This window comes from Parambassis ranga, chromosome 14 (genome assembly GCF_900634625.1).
Source record: "Parambassis ranga chromosome 14, fParRan2.1, whole genome shotgun sequence".
Classification (NCBI taxonomy): domain Eukaryota; kingdom Metazoa; phylum Chordata; class Actinopteri; family Ambassidae; genus Parambassis; species Parambassis ranga.
Window position 1 is genome coordinate 12770081 of NC_041034.1, and position 15531 is coordinate 12785611.

The 15531-nt window shown below is 39.2% G+C and overlaps 2 protein-coding genes across 4 annotated transcripts in view; both read left to right on the top strand.

The window, feature by feature from the left end:
* sptbn2 (spectrin, beta, non-erythrocytic 2) overlaps nt 1–3483 on the top strand; it is a 40124-nt gene extending 36641 nt beyond the window's left edge. For both annotated transcript variants that reach the window (XM_028420745.1, XM_028420744.1), the window contains one exon: nt 62–3483. In XM_028420745.1, coding sequence (XP_028276546.1) covers nt 62–274 — 213 coding nt within the window. In that variant the 3' untranslated portion in view covers nt 275–3483. The remainder of the gene's footprint in view (nt 1–61) is intronic.
* An 815-nt stretch (nt 3484–4298) lies between these two features.
* dpf2 (double PHD fingers 2) lies at nt 4299–11910 on the top strand. Of its 2 annotated transcripts, XM_028421616.1 has the most exons (12): nt 4299–4389; nt 5920–6080; nt 6262–6369; nt 6655–6833; nt 6916–7008; nt 7089–7167; nt 7562–7603; nt 8951–9088; nt 9201–9332; nt 9434–9546; nt 9629–9710; nt 9846–11910. In XM_028421616.1, exons 1-12 carry the CDS (start codon nt 4358–4360, stop codon nt 9926–9928), a joined length of 1242 nt encoding a protein of 413 aa, XP_028277417.1. In that variant the 5' UTR covers nt 4299–4357; the 3' UTR covers nt 9929–11910. The 2 variants fall into 2 exon arrangements, with proteins under 2 accessions (XP_028277417.1, XP_028277418.1); XM_028421617.1 differs by lacking the exon at nt 7562–7603.
* The last annotated feature ends 3621 nt before the right edge of the window (nt 11911–15531 follow it).

The following is a 15531-nucleotide window of genomic DNA, read 5'->3' on the forward strand; positions in this document are numbered from 1 at the left end:
AAATGCACATAATGTTTTTGTCCTTTTGGAGAAATAATCTAATATTTTTGTTTGTTACAAGGCTGAAATGAGCTCCTGGATTCATTCCATCCTCGGCTCCATTCCAAAAGGTTCAGACGATTCGCCGGGAGCCCCGCGGGCTATCAGCCGCGCAATGACGATGCCTCCCATCTCTCCCAGCTCGGGTGATGCCGGAGGTGTCACTATGCGTAATAAAGAGGGTAAAGAGAAGGATCGCGAGAAGAGGTTCAGCTTCTTTGGCAAAAAGAAATAAGACAGTTGTAAAATCATCAATGGAAACTACATTTGTCATAATTTCAACAGACTGTGGCAGGAAAGAAAGTGCAAACAGGTCATACAGTACAAACACACTGGTCTCAGTGCAGACCCTAAGGAGTATGTTGACAGCTGCATCATATGGCTTACAGAATACTTTTTTTCTTTCTTTCGGATTCTCTCCCTCATCATTTGTCCTTTTCTCATCCAATCCTACTTCACATTAAGCTGTACCCACCAATGAAAGTCATCATCCTCTTTCAGAGCAGCAGAGCTCAGTATTTTGAGTCTGTAACAGGTGAGGTTGGCATTATCAGGGATGCAGGCCCAGTTCAGTTCCAGTCCACCACACTGGCTCGTCTTGCTTTACTAGCTGAGCCATTATGCTGCTGTGTCTCTATTACATGGATGGTGGCTTTCCACTCTGCTGCACTCTGGTTTCATTTTCTCTTTTAAACACTCTCTTTTGATCGCATCAGTCTCTTTTTCTGTTCTTGGTATTGATGTTATTAACCTAATCAATATTATTGATATTATTATTGCTATTTATATTTTGCAATTGTTGGTTTGAGAACACAAACTAATTAATTTGCCAGTAGATAATCTCAATTTATGTTGTGGAGAGAAACAAATTTGGTTAAACTAGTGCAGAATGTTGGGCTTGCCCTTGTATGTTTTTTTTTTTCTTTTCTTTTTTTTTGGGAATGAGGTGTTTTGAGAATAAAGCTCATGAAATTTTAGCAGTGTGCAGTAAGTGATCACAAGTTTCATTGGGAAAATGATATATATATATATATTTAATAAGTGGTTTTATTTTTTATTTGATCTAATTTTGCCTGTATTTGATTATTTCTTTTGAGTGATCTTTTCTGCTTGATTTTTCAATTTTCTTTTTTTTTTCTGTACAAAGCGGAGAAGATTAGTTTTCTAGTGCGCGTGTGTGCGTGTGTGAGTTGTGGTGCTGTGGAATTTGCATGTTTATGTTATTCCTGATAAAACATGGCCAGATGGATGCTGTTCTTTGGAATTGAAATGCAGACAAAAATCAGACACAAACACAAAGTAATATTAATGCAATTTTTTCTTAAATTTAGCTCTTTTCTGTTGGTTTTATGTAAGCTGACATTACCAATGATGTTCCTCAAGACAGCTATTATTTCTGTTTTAGTGTTCTAATATCTATTTTTGTTCTCTCTATCTATCTACTGGTGTGAAGGCATGGGGGCAGTTTTGTAGATAAAAAAGCTGAAGCACATTTTTGTGGCAGACGGCAAAGATGCGAGCAAGACAGACAGCTGAGAGATCTCATTTCAGGTGAAGTGAATGAGGGGTGTGAAAGTGAGATTGGATGGTGGGTGAAGAAGCATTTTCTGGCAGAGCTTGAGCCTTATTTGTACCCACTACACTGAACCTTTTTTTTTTTTTTTAAACAACCCTCTCTCCATTCAAACAGGTTTAGGGGTCGTTTTCTTAGTCAGAAGATGAGAATGTTAAAAATGTGCCCTGTGGCAATGACCTAATGTATGTCAGTGTATGTTACATGCAGGTACAATGCTCCTTCAGTAGCAGTGGCAGAGGAAAAAGTTGTTCATTTTCTTTGATGAGCTTGCATATGTGGCATGACCTCTTCTAGGTTTATACTTGTGTGTGTCCAATCATTGCCATCTATTCTCCTCTGTGTTGATGTACTCTGAAAACTTGAGATCACTTCATTTTCAGGATTGGAGAACACTAATTTTATTTGATTGGAAGTTGTAATAAAACAAGAAAATCATAATATGCTACAAATGATGTAACAGTAATAGGTGTAGTACTGTACATGCAAGGACTTAAAGTATATTGTGAATGTAGACAGTAGAGCAACTTTGCATTCATATCATGGGACGACTGAATTGGTTCAAGCCAAGTGTAGTTTGCTGTGTATGGCAGTACACAAATTGCAGGCTGCAAATTGTAATTAAATTACATTTTGAAAGTAACTCTTTGAAGATAATAATTGCCTGGGTGTGTGTACCATGCTTTGGAGGAATGTCAAACTTGTAATAGCACAACCCGCTGTAAGTTTAAACAGGATGGCCTTATTTTTTCAGTTCCAAATGAGTCAAGTCAGAGAAACAGGTGGACTGTTAACAGCAGATCCAAACTTGCCTTGTTTCTATCTGGTGGACGTCCCACCAGATAGAAAAAAAAAATCCCACCTCTCTGATGAAGCTCCCATCTGGGAACGAGGAAGCATACATAAGTGAGCCAGCGCATGTTTTGCGTATATTCTGCACAGTTTTGAATGGAGGAGTGGATAAGCGGTCAGCTGCTTTCTCTCTACTCCAAACATCTGACTCAGCATCCAGCTGATGTCGGGTAGGTCAAAGGTCACACAGTGTATTTTCTTATCAGCTCATTTGAATGTGAACGATTCAAATTAGTTTGGCCAAATTGGTCATGTGAAGCAAAAATATTTCTCATACTTGACATTCTGTACAAAAGCTCTCTCTCTCTCTTTCATACACACATTCACACATAAATACTGGACTGTATCATTAATGCAGAATGACCCTGGCAATCCAGTCTTGTGGAAGATGTCCTCAGCTGGCTGTGATTCGATGTTGCATATGGCATCCTTTTAAAATAACATTGTGCTACTGGTGAGCTTTGACCAGAACATGGAAAGTATGTATTATTGATGTCAAAGAGATACTTTTTTTTGGTTCTGATAGTACTTGTAACCATGAATAAAAACCACTTGTACTTGTATTCGATATGAGTGAAAACAGACTGGTGACAATTTGAGCTTCCTTTTTTAGAAGAAGGCAGGATATTTGCTGTCTAGTGGGAGCTTGTATTTTTTCATCCAGTGGTCTGTCTTGCAGCATTTGATAAGCCTGTCCACCTTACCTTCGTTTCTCATCACTTTTGACGAATGTCTTTTCCTTCCTCTGTAATTCAGAGTTGTTAATACCACTACTATTATTAATTCCTATTATTATCATTATTGCTACTGTTGTTACTATTACTACTACTGTTACTAATGCAACTTATTGCAAAAATTATAACTGCTGTCCATTTTCAGGTACATGTCTGTAATACCAGACCCTTCCACACGATGTCAGTGTGCTGTGGAGCATTTTCATTACAAATCGAAAATAATGTTTGTTGACTTGTGTATCTACATCTAATATTAGGAATAATAAAACCTGGTTTAATCAGTAACAGTGTTGTTGCCAATCTTTTTAAATGTAATGCTTTTAGTTGATAGATATTTTTATACTGGAAATATTTGAAGCTGCCATTTTTAACCAAGAGGTTTCTGTAGAATTAAATTCAAAAGCGTGCATGTTCAAAATATTTTCAGTTTTTATTTTTAAATCTATTTTTACAAACTAAGCTGTTGAAATGAACTCCAGCATCACAGGTATGGTTAGTTTGTATATGTACATACACAGTGTGTAATTTCCAAAGTCAGTAATTTTTTTATTTAATGTATGGACTAAGATTTGCAGATTTGTGTAATTAAAATGACATGAAAATTGACATTCCTTCTCTATCTGCCCTACATAGGATATATATATATATATATATATATATATATATATATGTGTGTGTGTGTATATATATATATATATATATATATATATATATATATATATATATATGTGTGTGTGTGTGTATATACATATGTGTCATTTGAGGATTATTTTTAGTTTTAGGCCTCATGACCTTTACTGTAGCTGGCCACCAGGTGGCACACCAAATGCTTTGGCTCCTTTCTGGGTAGCTGTGTAGCCCATCTTCATGTAAATAGTCTATAGTTTTATGTGCCATTTATATCTAAGAATATATAAATGGCAGAAGAGTAATTTAAACACCAGTGTTTTGAGGATTATAACATTTTATTGTATATAACGGTAAGATTTACAGCTTTGTAATATTTAAAGTCTATTGCAATGACAAGGGGCCACCAGCAGGTGGCGCGGAGGTTGATGTTTCCTGCTTTATACACCTACCACACCGTCTGTGCTGCCTACAAGTCCTGACAGAGGGCACACATTACCCGACAGCCACTTCCCCCGTGTATCAAAGCAAGATGGCAGCTGTTGTTGAGAATGTTGTCAAACTGTAAGTACTATTCAATTCTACATACTTTTTAGCTGCGATAGTGACACACATCATAACGGGTACACGATCATACAGCCACTGACTTTGTCGCTAGCTAGCTTAGCAGAATTCTAACTGACTTATAAAGGTTAGCCAACGGTGTCGGAGCGTCGTGTCTGTTCACATCCTGGAATGGAAGTGTAAGTTAGCTGACACGCAGCTGACATTTTTGAAACATGAATCACGAGTTTGTGTAGTTAAACATGTGACGGTTTGACCTTCGGTGTATTTGTAGCGATATTGTGGTTACTTGTTGTGTCTTTGTAGCCAGACGGCTGTCGTGGAGCTAACGTCAGTTGAGTGGAGCAGCTAGGTGGCTCGCACGCTAACAAGCTAAAGAGAGTGTAGTTGTGTCCAACGTTGTTAGCGCAGGCTGAAGATCTGACTAGAGTGGCTGACTAGTTGAGAATGAATGAAAGACGTGGCGTGAAAGATCACTCCTGTCATGTCCAGACTCAGCATAATAGCCAGTGCAGTTACCCTTTTCTCTGATAAGCGAATAGAAAGTCTTTGAAAGTGTTAAGTTTAATGTTTGGTTGACCTGAAGTCGGTTGTGTTCAAACGTGCTTCCATTTCCTCTTGTCTAATATTCATCTGGTGCCGCGCAAACTGCTAGAGAACATTTTAAACAACTTAACCTTTTACTAACCGGGATGTGTTAAAATGCAGAATTAAAAAACACAATATTTAAGTTTCTTCCAACTTGTCTTTGTCAGCGTCAATAATAGTTAACTTAAAGGAATTGAAAATATGGTTCAAAAGATCTACCCATTGCATCAGGCTAATATAATAATATTAATAATATGAACCATAATAATCATGCTGTCAAAATGTGAAGAATTTACACATATGACTGTTACACACAGTTTTAATATTGCTCTAGAAGAAGGTAGAAAGTAAAGCTAGTTTCCATTCAACCAAACACTGCCGCATTATGTGATAACAAGGTCTTGAATAATGAAATCTTTCATTGAAGACTGAAGTATGTGAGCAGCTGCTTTAAACCACATAGTATTTTCTCTCATCAAGAAGTAGTTGCAGTTGCTCTGGGCACCCTGACAGCTTCAATAGCTGCAGTTCACAGATGACACGTGTGTTGTTTTTATTTCCCATTGTCCTTGACTTAAGAGACAGTAAGATGTCTGTCTGAGCTTCCCTGTCTCTATTTAAATAGTTGGCGCCTTCAGCTTTTCTCAAATGAAGCAAATATACAGCACTGTTGTAGTATTTATGCTGAAAACACAGCACACTTGTGACTGTGCTGACTATCAAGTTCTTTGTTATTGTTGTGCCAACAACAAAAAACAACTGCTGTTGCACTTTTTTAATAATTTCGACTGAAATATAAAGATGTTGTATTGCGACAAGCGGGAAAAATACATCTATCGTTCAGATAAAGACAGGCTGCACTGATTTTGGAGGAGCCACACCTGTTGATATTTGTTTTTTTGGCCATAATAAGCAGCATCTGCTCTGGTTTTCTTTTGCCAGGCTAGGCGAGCAGTACTACAGAGATGCCATGGAGCAGTGTCACAACTACAACGCCAGGCTCTGTGCTGAGAGGAGCGTGCGAATGCCGTTCCTCGACTCCCAGACGGGTGTGGCTCAGAGCAGCTGCTATATCTGGATGGAAAAGAGACACAGGGGACCAGGTGAGACACTAAACATTTTCAATGGCACATCATCGTAGATAAGTCATTTGTAACAACAGTTTTAACTTAAAAAATGTAAAAAAAAAAAAATGTATTCTTGGGTTAGCATGTCAAAAATCTGTCTTGTATTTAAGTGATAGGTTGGGAGTTGTATAGATGGATCTCTTGTGCTGTTCCTCAGGCATGGCTCCAGGACAGCTCTACACTTACCCCTCCAGGAGGTGGAGGAAGAAAAAGAGATCTCATCCTCCAGAAGACCCCAGGCTTATCTTCCCTCCCGTCAAGTCAGGTACCACAACAACAAGCTTGGCTCTTTCTCTCTGTTATCATGTCAGCCTTTAATAAAGACATACAAAAGGTATGGAGCTGTCTGTAATAATGATTTATTTTATGAGAGGCTTTTTTGGATGTATTTTAATTTGAGCTAGTGTGTTTTCTTCATACCTGAATGAGATAATATACGCATCAGACATAAGTAACGAGCACAATTACCTGCTGAAGATTGTATACCACAAAAAGCAAAGAGGAATACAATGTTTGAAATGTAATGTTTTGTGTTTCCTTTCATTCCTAGAGTTAGATTTAGGACTGAAGAAGGATGCGCTGTTGTCCTCGGATGGCAGCAGCCTGGAGGCCCTGCTGAGGGGGGAGTCCTTGGACAAACGGACATCTGCAGACATTCGTGGATCAGAGGAGGACTCAAACATGAGTGATTACACCGGAGGCCTAAACCCTGCTGCCAGGATAAGAAAGGTGCTTGTTCTCACTGAATTTTGACTGTGTGGTCCGTTTCTTAAAAAAACACTCACTCCATCCTTCGTCCTGCCTAATAAAGAGAATCCTTGAACCAGATGACTTCCTTGATGACCTTGATGATGAGGACTATGAGGAAGACACACCTAAAAGAAGAGGCAAAGGGAAAGGAAAGGTAAAGAACATCTGTTTATATTCTCAATCCGGACCGTGTTTAGTGTGCGTGTCCCAGCCTCTCTCTGATGATATCCACAGGGTCGAGGAGTGGGCAGCAGCAGGAAGAAGCTGGATACGGCAGCACTGGAGGACAGAGACAAGCCGTACGCCTGCGACAGTGAGTCCTGATGAGTGAGAGTAGAACAGATGCACTGAGGTTGAGAGTTGGGGGTCACTACAGATGCTAAGAGCTGTACTCATTCTCTATCATCTGTCATGGTTTTCTGGATTCCATTCTTTCTGCTGTTTTGACTTCTTACACCTGATATTTATAATGCTAGTTTAGGCTCAGCAGTTCTTTTTGTGATTGTATCTTTCCATGTGCAGAAGGCTAGTGTTTCTCTCACCTCTTGGGTGTTGTCAGACTATGTACTGCTAAGTGTTTTTTTTCCTCTTTGTGAAGCTTTAGTCGAGCATTGACAACCGGCTGACTGATCCTCTCCGTCAGTCTATGAGCCTGTTTCTCTGAGTCTTGCTTGTGCTCTTTCTTCTTCTTCTCTTCTCTCTTTCAGACACTATCAAACAAAAGCATAATTCAAAACCTTCTGAAAGAGGTATATTCATTTCTTTTTCACTCCAGTCTGCCATTGTCTTTGTCTTCACTGCCTGTTTTTATTTTTCTGTGTTTGCTCTTTGTGTAGATCAGTTCATAGGCTAAGCATTCTGTTCTACTCAATTTACTTAAATGTAATTAACTGGGTTTAGAAAAGGTCAGCACCATGTTATTATACACCTCAGTGTAACTGTAGTCTGTAATCAGTCCCACATTATGAGCCTTGTCAGCTTACAGAAGATAAGCTGTGGCCCATGAAAGTAATTTCTCCCATCCAATCTGGCTCTGAACTTCCCACATATTTAGCTAAGCTAGAAGCTGGATCCTGCCACAGTTTTTCCCCTCTGTGCTTTTTCTTTTTGTCTTTATGCCCATTTCCACCCTCACCACCACCTCTGCACCCTGTTAAGTCTCCTTTCATGTTTTAGAGTGCCTCTGCTTTGGTTTTGGATGCCTGCTTGACTCTTTGAGGAATGTTTTTTTTTTTTTTCAAATTGCTTCTGCTTTTGTACACAACCTCTTGGCATGGGTATAGATGTCTCCCAAACAATAATCACTCCTGTCAGATTACAGTTGTACCAGCAACTTTTTTAGCCTTTAGAGGAAATGAAAATAAGAAAAAAGTGGAAGTGAAAGAAGGACTGAGTTTTATCTCATGACAAACATCCCACATGCTTCACACAGTAGAATCCTTGTTCTCATTGAAGTTGGTAAATCCTTCATAAATAATCTCAGTCTTCCTTTATGCCACTATTAGTATATTTCAAATTAAATGTCAATCAAATAGGATGGATGCATTGAGCCAAAATGAGACTGCACAGTCATTAGTCCGTGTCAGTGCAATCAGAGTTGGTTTAAATGGATGAAGTTAGGTCAGTGTCAATAAAACACACCTCTGCACCTAATTTACTAACTGCAGATGTGTGACTTGTCTTAACTCCGTGCTTCTACCAGCAAAGAGGATGTGATGAAACTTAAAAATTTCTTTGAAGCATGAAGTTCTTCTTTTTTCCTTGAAACTTTCTTTCTCTCTTTAATCTCTTGTATATTATGTCAGGATGGCTGATGAGACCATGGGAACCTGTGGATTCCTGATTTCACTTTTACCACATAAAACCTGTCAGTGTTTACAGCTGCACCACTCAGGGTGTCGGGGCAAAATTGCACAGATCTAATTTGTTGTTGGGTTATGTGTGCCTGAATGGTCTTTCAAAGGGTTATGCTGAGCAGCATTATTAGTATAATTTGTAATATAAATTAATTTTCACAACTGACTTGACACAATGCTCTTGACTTGATTGTTCTTTGTTTTCATATTCATACATGTGTCTTCTGGTTTTGGTGGCAGTCTGTGGGAAGCGCTACAAGAACCGCCCTGGCCTGAGTTACCACTACGCCCACTCCCACCTGGCTGATGAGGAGGGCGAGGAAAAGGAAGACATGGAAATCAATGAGCCTGCCCTGCCGCTGCCCGAGGAGCCAAAAAGTAAGCAGCAAACACTCAAGGATATGTCAGAGGTTTTATGTCTAAAATCATTACGCAGCTGGTCAGTCATTGGCTGTACTTTTGAATAACTGAACACTTGTGTTTTTTTTAGCTCCCAAAAAAGGTCCAGATGGCCTTGCATTGCCTAATAATTACTGTGACTTCTGCCTGGGGGACTCCAAAACCAATCACAAGACTGGCCAGTCAGAGGAGCTGGTGTCCTGCTCCGACTGTGGTCGCTCAGGTACGTGCCAGAAAAGGCCGAAAGCAACAAGAAAAACACTATTTGTTTACTTGTAAGAATAGCAAAGAAAGTGTTGACACCTTTAATTTTCTTTAATGCAGGCCATCCCTCCTGCCTGCAGTTCACTCCTGTAATGATGGCTGCCGTGAAGACGTACCGCTGGCAGTGCATAGAGTGCAAATGCTGCAATATGTGTGGCACCTCAGAGAATGATGTGAGTTTGCCATGCTGACGTACTAACCATTACTAGGATAGAGTTTGTACAGAGGATTTCAGTGTTGTCCCATTTTGTGCAGGATCAGCTTCTGTTCTGTGATGACTGTGATAGAGGATACCACATGTACTGTCTCAACCCCCCTATGTCTGAACCTCCAGAGGGTAAGTCCACATAGAGAGACTAAGTTTACACATTGAGTTAATACCAAAAGTAAAACTCAAATGTATTGGAGAGAAGATGGTGGTGTCAAACTAACAGCTAGAAATGTTTGACACTCTTCTTTGTTTGGGTCCCAGGGAGCTGGAGCTGCCATCTATGTCTGGCCCTTTTGAAAGACAAGGCATCCATATACCAGAACCAGAATGCCCCATCGTCATGATGGCCTCTCCAGTGTCCACACACTCATCACCTAACCGTCCTGCAGCAGTATGGTTTCCCCTTCAAGACAGATGATAGACTCCCCTTAAAGCTGGCCTCCAAGGGAGTGTGTTCTGGACAAATTGTGAAAAGGGAAGTATACTTATACCAAACTGGCCTCAATTAGCCTCCAGTATGACTGTTACACAGTTCCAAACTCAGTCTCATACATGTTATTCACATTCTTTGCCACATAGCTAATTTGAGCATCCCTCATTTCAACGAGACAGGCAGCATAAATAGCCAAATTATCACTTCCTGTTCGGCTTTTTGTACACATATACACAGTTGCTAAAACCTTGTCTCTATCCTGTAATGTACTGATTTTATGACTACAGCAGAAATAGAGCTCATTGAAATTACATAGCATGCCAATGCTTGCTCATAGTAATAAAGACATTTTATAATATTTATATATTTCTATGGTATATAATAGTGTTAAGTATGTACAAATTGGATAAGAAATGGTCATGTAATGGTATTTTTTCTTATTAGCTGCCATCTCATATGGGAAGAAAATTGACAACTATGTTCTTTTATGGCACTGCTGATATTTGGTGATAGGTTTGATAAGAGTCAAAGGGATATGCTGAGACTGTACATTTTTTTTTTTATATCCGATCCACTGCCACACAGACTAAAAACAGGAACTAAGTGGCTCCAAAAGCGAGGGACTTCAGTGACACAAAGCCAATTTTGTGATGTTTATATGACTACCATGCTAACTGACCTCTGTTTGACAGATTTAATGATGATGATGGTGAGAATAACAGTCAGAAATAAATCCTACTTGCGTAATCAGCCTGGTAAAGGGATATTTACTGTGTTCTAGCAGTTAGTTAATCATGCAGCATATCCAGTGTCCATTGATGTTGTGACACCACTAGATTATTTTAATGCAATTGAGGACTATGTGACCTCATGGATGGTCACTTGCTGACAATGTAAAAGCAATATAAGAGCCCCTGAAGGCTGCTGGTATGACAGGGACTTTATAGCAGGGTCACTTTAGGCTCTGTTTGCTCACAATGTGCGATACTGTTTTCTTGATCAGAAAATACTCTTACAGATGACGGACTGCAGCTGGATTGAATGGCTCCATAGAATAGTAAAGAGATTGTTTATATGTATAGTCCTGAGGAGATTTGGGGCTGTTTTTGTCACTGCTTTCATAGTATAATTATGCAATGGTTTCATTCTGTGGCAAGGCTAAAGAATAAGTATGGCTGAACTGCTAAAGCAGGGACTTTACCTCAAACAGAGACAGTATTTAAAGGGTTAAAAACATGCTGTAGATAGATGGGGCAGGGGGATAGGTAGTAATGACATCTGTGGTGTCTGCTTCAATAACTGCATATTCTACAGTTAAACAAGTGCATGTTCAGTAATTGTCTGCACTTCCATATGCTACGTAGTTGACTCAGCGTTAGGTCGGCAAAGGTGTCGGGAAGCGGTGTAATATAAATTAACCATGCTATCATGTCCTTTCAATAGCCAACTAACAATTAAGCATTACATGAGTATACTTGGTTTATTTTCTCATCACGTTTTAAACTTGCTGTTTTACCTAGAGACAGTGGCTACTAGAATATTTTGCTGGTTGTTTTTGTATTCATCAATGATGTTTGCGTACCTGATGCGTGGGACACCACAAATCAAATGAACTGCTCTCTTCTAGTGCTCAAAACAAGAAGCAAAGTCCATCACTGAATGCTGAAAATGAACTCACAAACAAGAAGCACCTTAAGTTGTCATATTACAATTAAAACATCTTGGTTTCTTGCTCTGGAAGAGAGGTGTTCATCGCAGCAGGTAATATTTAAATCCAGATCATAGATTGACACAGTAGGTGAATTCTCTTTGGGTGGACTTTCATTTTGGATTGTAATGAAATGTTTTATTGTACGAAAATTGTCTTCAGGAAAATAAAATACTAGGCACTATTATCTGCTGCAGAGTCTGTTATTCTTTTACATTGTGTTATATTCACAAATTCCTTTTGGCCACTAAATTTGTGATCATAATATAAATTGTTTCATGTTGGATAGTAAATATTTCAGCCAATAATAAATTATGCTACAAAGACAATGTGCACACATCAGTTGCTTTCTAGCACTTCCAAGGCATTAATTGCAAATTATACAAAGAAATGCTGAGGAAGCTCTGAACTGTGTAGTGTGCAAACAGCAGTAGCATCATTTACAGGGTTAAAAAAAAGATAGGAAAACAAAATTGTTTTTGTGGCTTACTTCCTATATGTCAGTCATGCACTAAACGTCCTCTTTCTAGTCATTCAGCTGCACCTCCATCGACTCAGAATCACTGCTTCCTACAGACAACAGGTTAAAGAGATCAGTTGTTATTGCACAATTTTTATTGCACTCAAGATACAAGAACAGTCTTCTATGATCCAATGACAAATCTCTAAAGCAGTATTTATTTTTTTAATGTATGTTTTACTTCTAAAGTCACAGCAGAATAAACAGGACATTCTTTGACTGCTGTGAAACCACAACCAGTACTGGAGCTCAGCTGTTTGGTGCTCTGTGTCGCTGTGTGCTTATTAATACATTAACAAGAGTTTACAGCAGAGAGACTCCAGACTGAACACACACGCTACTATGAGCTGTGCTGGGAAAACTCAATGAGCTGTGATGGTTAAGCATGGAGAGAATGAGGATGGGCAAACACTACCTCCTGAAAGGCTAAAACACCCCCCCCCCCCTCAGTGATCTGTAATTATATTACAGTGGGGAAAAAAAGTATTTAGTCAGCCACCAATTGTGCAAGTTCTCCCACTTAAAAAGATGAGAGAGGCCTGTAATTTCCATCATATGTATACCTGAACTATGAGAGACAAAATAAGAAAAGAAAATGTAGAAAATCACATTGTAGGATTTTTAATGAATTAATTGGTAAATTCCTCAGTAAAAGAAGTATTTGGTCACCTACAAACAAGCAAGATTTCTGGCTCTCACAGACCTGTAACTTTTTCTTTAAGAGGCTCCTCTGTCCTCCACTCGTTACCTGTATTAATGGCATCTGTTTGGAGTCGTTATCAGTATAAAAGACACCTGTCCACAACCTCAAACAGTCACACTCCAAACTCCACTATGGCCAAGACCAAAGAGCTGTCAAAGGACACCAGAAACAAAATTGTAGACCTGCACCAGGCTGGGAAGACTGAATCTGCAATAGGTAAGCAGCTTGGTGTGAAGAAATCAACTGTGGGAGCAAATATTAGAAAATGGAAGACATACAAGACCACTGATAATCTCCCTCGATCTGGGGCTCCACGCAAGATCTCACCCCGTGGGGTCAAAATGATCACCAGAACTGTGAGCAAAAATCCCAGAACCACACGGGGGGACCTAGTGAATGACCTCCGGAGAGCTGGGACCAAAGTAACAAAAGCTACCATCAGTAACACACTGCGCCGCCAGGGACTCAAATCCTGCAGTGCCAGACGTGTCCCCCTGCTTAAACCAGTACATATCCAGGCCCGTTTGAAGTTTGCTAGAGAGCATTTGGATGATCCAGAAGAGGATTGGGAGAATGTCATATGGTCAGATGAAACCAAAATAGAACTTTTTGGTAAAAACTCAACTTGTCGTGTTTGGAGGAGAAAGAATGCTGAGTTGCATCCGAAGAACACCATACCTACTGTGAAGCATGGGGGTGGAAACATCATGCTTTGGGGCTGTTTTTCTGCAAAGGGACCTGGACGACTGATCCGTGTAAATGAAAGAATGAATGGGGCCATGTATCGTGAGATTTTGAGTGAAAACCTCCTTCCATCAGCAAGGGCATTGAAGATGAAACGTGGCTGGGTCTTTCAACATGACAATGATCCCAAACACACCGCCCGGGCAACAAAGGAGTGGCTTCGTAAGAAGCATTTCAAGGTCCTGGAGTGGCCTAGCCAGTCTCCAGATCTCAACCCCATAGAAAATCTTTGGAGGGAGTTGAAAGTCCGTGTTACCCAGCGTCAGCCCCAAAACATTACTGCTCTAGAGGAGATCTGCATGGAGGAATGGGCCAAAATACCAGCAAAAGTGTGTGAAAACCTTGTGAAGACTTACAGAAAACGTTTGACCTCTGTCATTGCCAACAAAGGGTATATAACAAAGTATTGAGATGACATTTTGTTATTGACCAAATACCGTACTTATTTTCCACCATAATTTGCAAATAAATTCTTTAAAAATCCTACAATGTGATTTTCTGGATTTTTGTTTCTCATTTTGTCTCTCATAGTTGAGGTATACCTGTGATGAAAATTACAGGGCTCTCTCATCTTTTTAAATAGGAGAACTTGCACAATTGGTGGCTGACTAAATACTTTTTTTCCCCCACTGTACCTTTTAAAGTTGTGTGATGATCTTCCAGCTCTCACAACGAAGGAAAAAGCCTGTAGATTTAGTCAGTGTTTGAACACTGAAAGAAAACTCCTCTGTTGTAAAAGGTGAGTGATGCACATAGGCCCACCACACTTGCCACTTGCAACCTTGACTGAAGTTCACCCTTAGAAAAGTGAAGCATTGAAAAGAAACGACAAAAGTACGACCAGGGCTGATGAAAGATGACAACTAGGATATTAAAGGATGAATTATTTTAAATTAACCTCCATTCAACAAGAAATTTACACTTAACAGAAAAAGGAAATTCACTATTGGTACACACAAAGTTCAATATTTAAAATATGTATGATTGTTTTACTTCATTTAAACCTGTAATCTGGAGCTTCAGTTCTTGCATGAAATGAGGTTGAGTGTCAATGAATCAGTGCAAAAAATAAAAGAAACAAAAAATATTAATGCTGAAAAAAAAAATTAAGTGCTAGCCTAACATTACAGCCTCCATTGTCCAATGAACACGTTGATAAAATATGCATTTGTTCTTTTACAATAATTCACAAATAGGCTTATATTATGTACTTTTTAAAAAATATCAAAAACACCACAAAACTAGTCTCTGTCAGACATTCATTATTGTAAAACTATTCTGTCAATTATTTAACATTTACAAACAGTAAAAAGTATTGTCAAGTAGACAATGATAATAATTGTACAGCCATTTGAAAAACAAACAAACAAAAATCACAAAGATCTCTGTGGTGGAACATTTAGTCTTCAATTCACAGATCTAATAAACAACAACAAAAATATGGACGGCTTGTTGCCCCCCACCCCCCCACCCACCCCCCCACCCCCCCACCCACATCCCTAGACATCCCCATCTAGTTTAGGACAAAGAGCAGCATAATATGCAGCACACACACACACTGTAATGTGACTATATTGTTCTGCGTCAAAGTTTTAAAGTGCTAAATGTTCCACCACAGTGAAATAATCTCATAAAATGTACAAGAAACAATACAAACAACTGTCGTACCTAAACATGGAGTATTACAACTAACCTGCACTCATAGAAGTACATTAAATATTAGATTTTATAAGAAGACTTCTAAAAATACTGTAATACTAGGATAATCTCTTTACGTACATGAAGCTGTACCAATACTTGCTTATAAGTAGTGAGGCAAAGTTGTCACGATAATGTGCA

Excerpts from the sequence above, each read along its gene's own strand:
- dpf2 (XM_028421616.1), top strand. The coding sequence starts at position 4,358 with ATGGCAGCTGTTGTTGAGAATGTTGTCAAACT. Across the intron at positions 6,081-6,261 it reads AAAGAGACACAGGGGACCAG|GCATGGCTCCAGGACAGCTC; the intron begins GTGAGACACTAA and ends GCTGTTCCTCAG. Across the intron at positions 6,834-6,915 it reads CTGCTGCCAGGATAAGAAAG|AGAATCCTTGAACCAGATGA; the intron begins GTGCTTGTTCTC and ends TGCCTAATAAAG.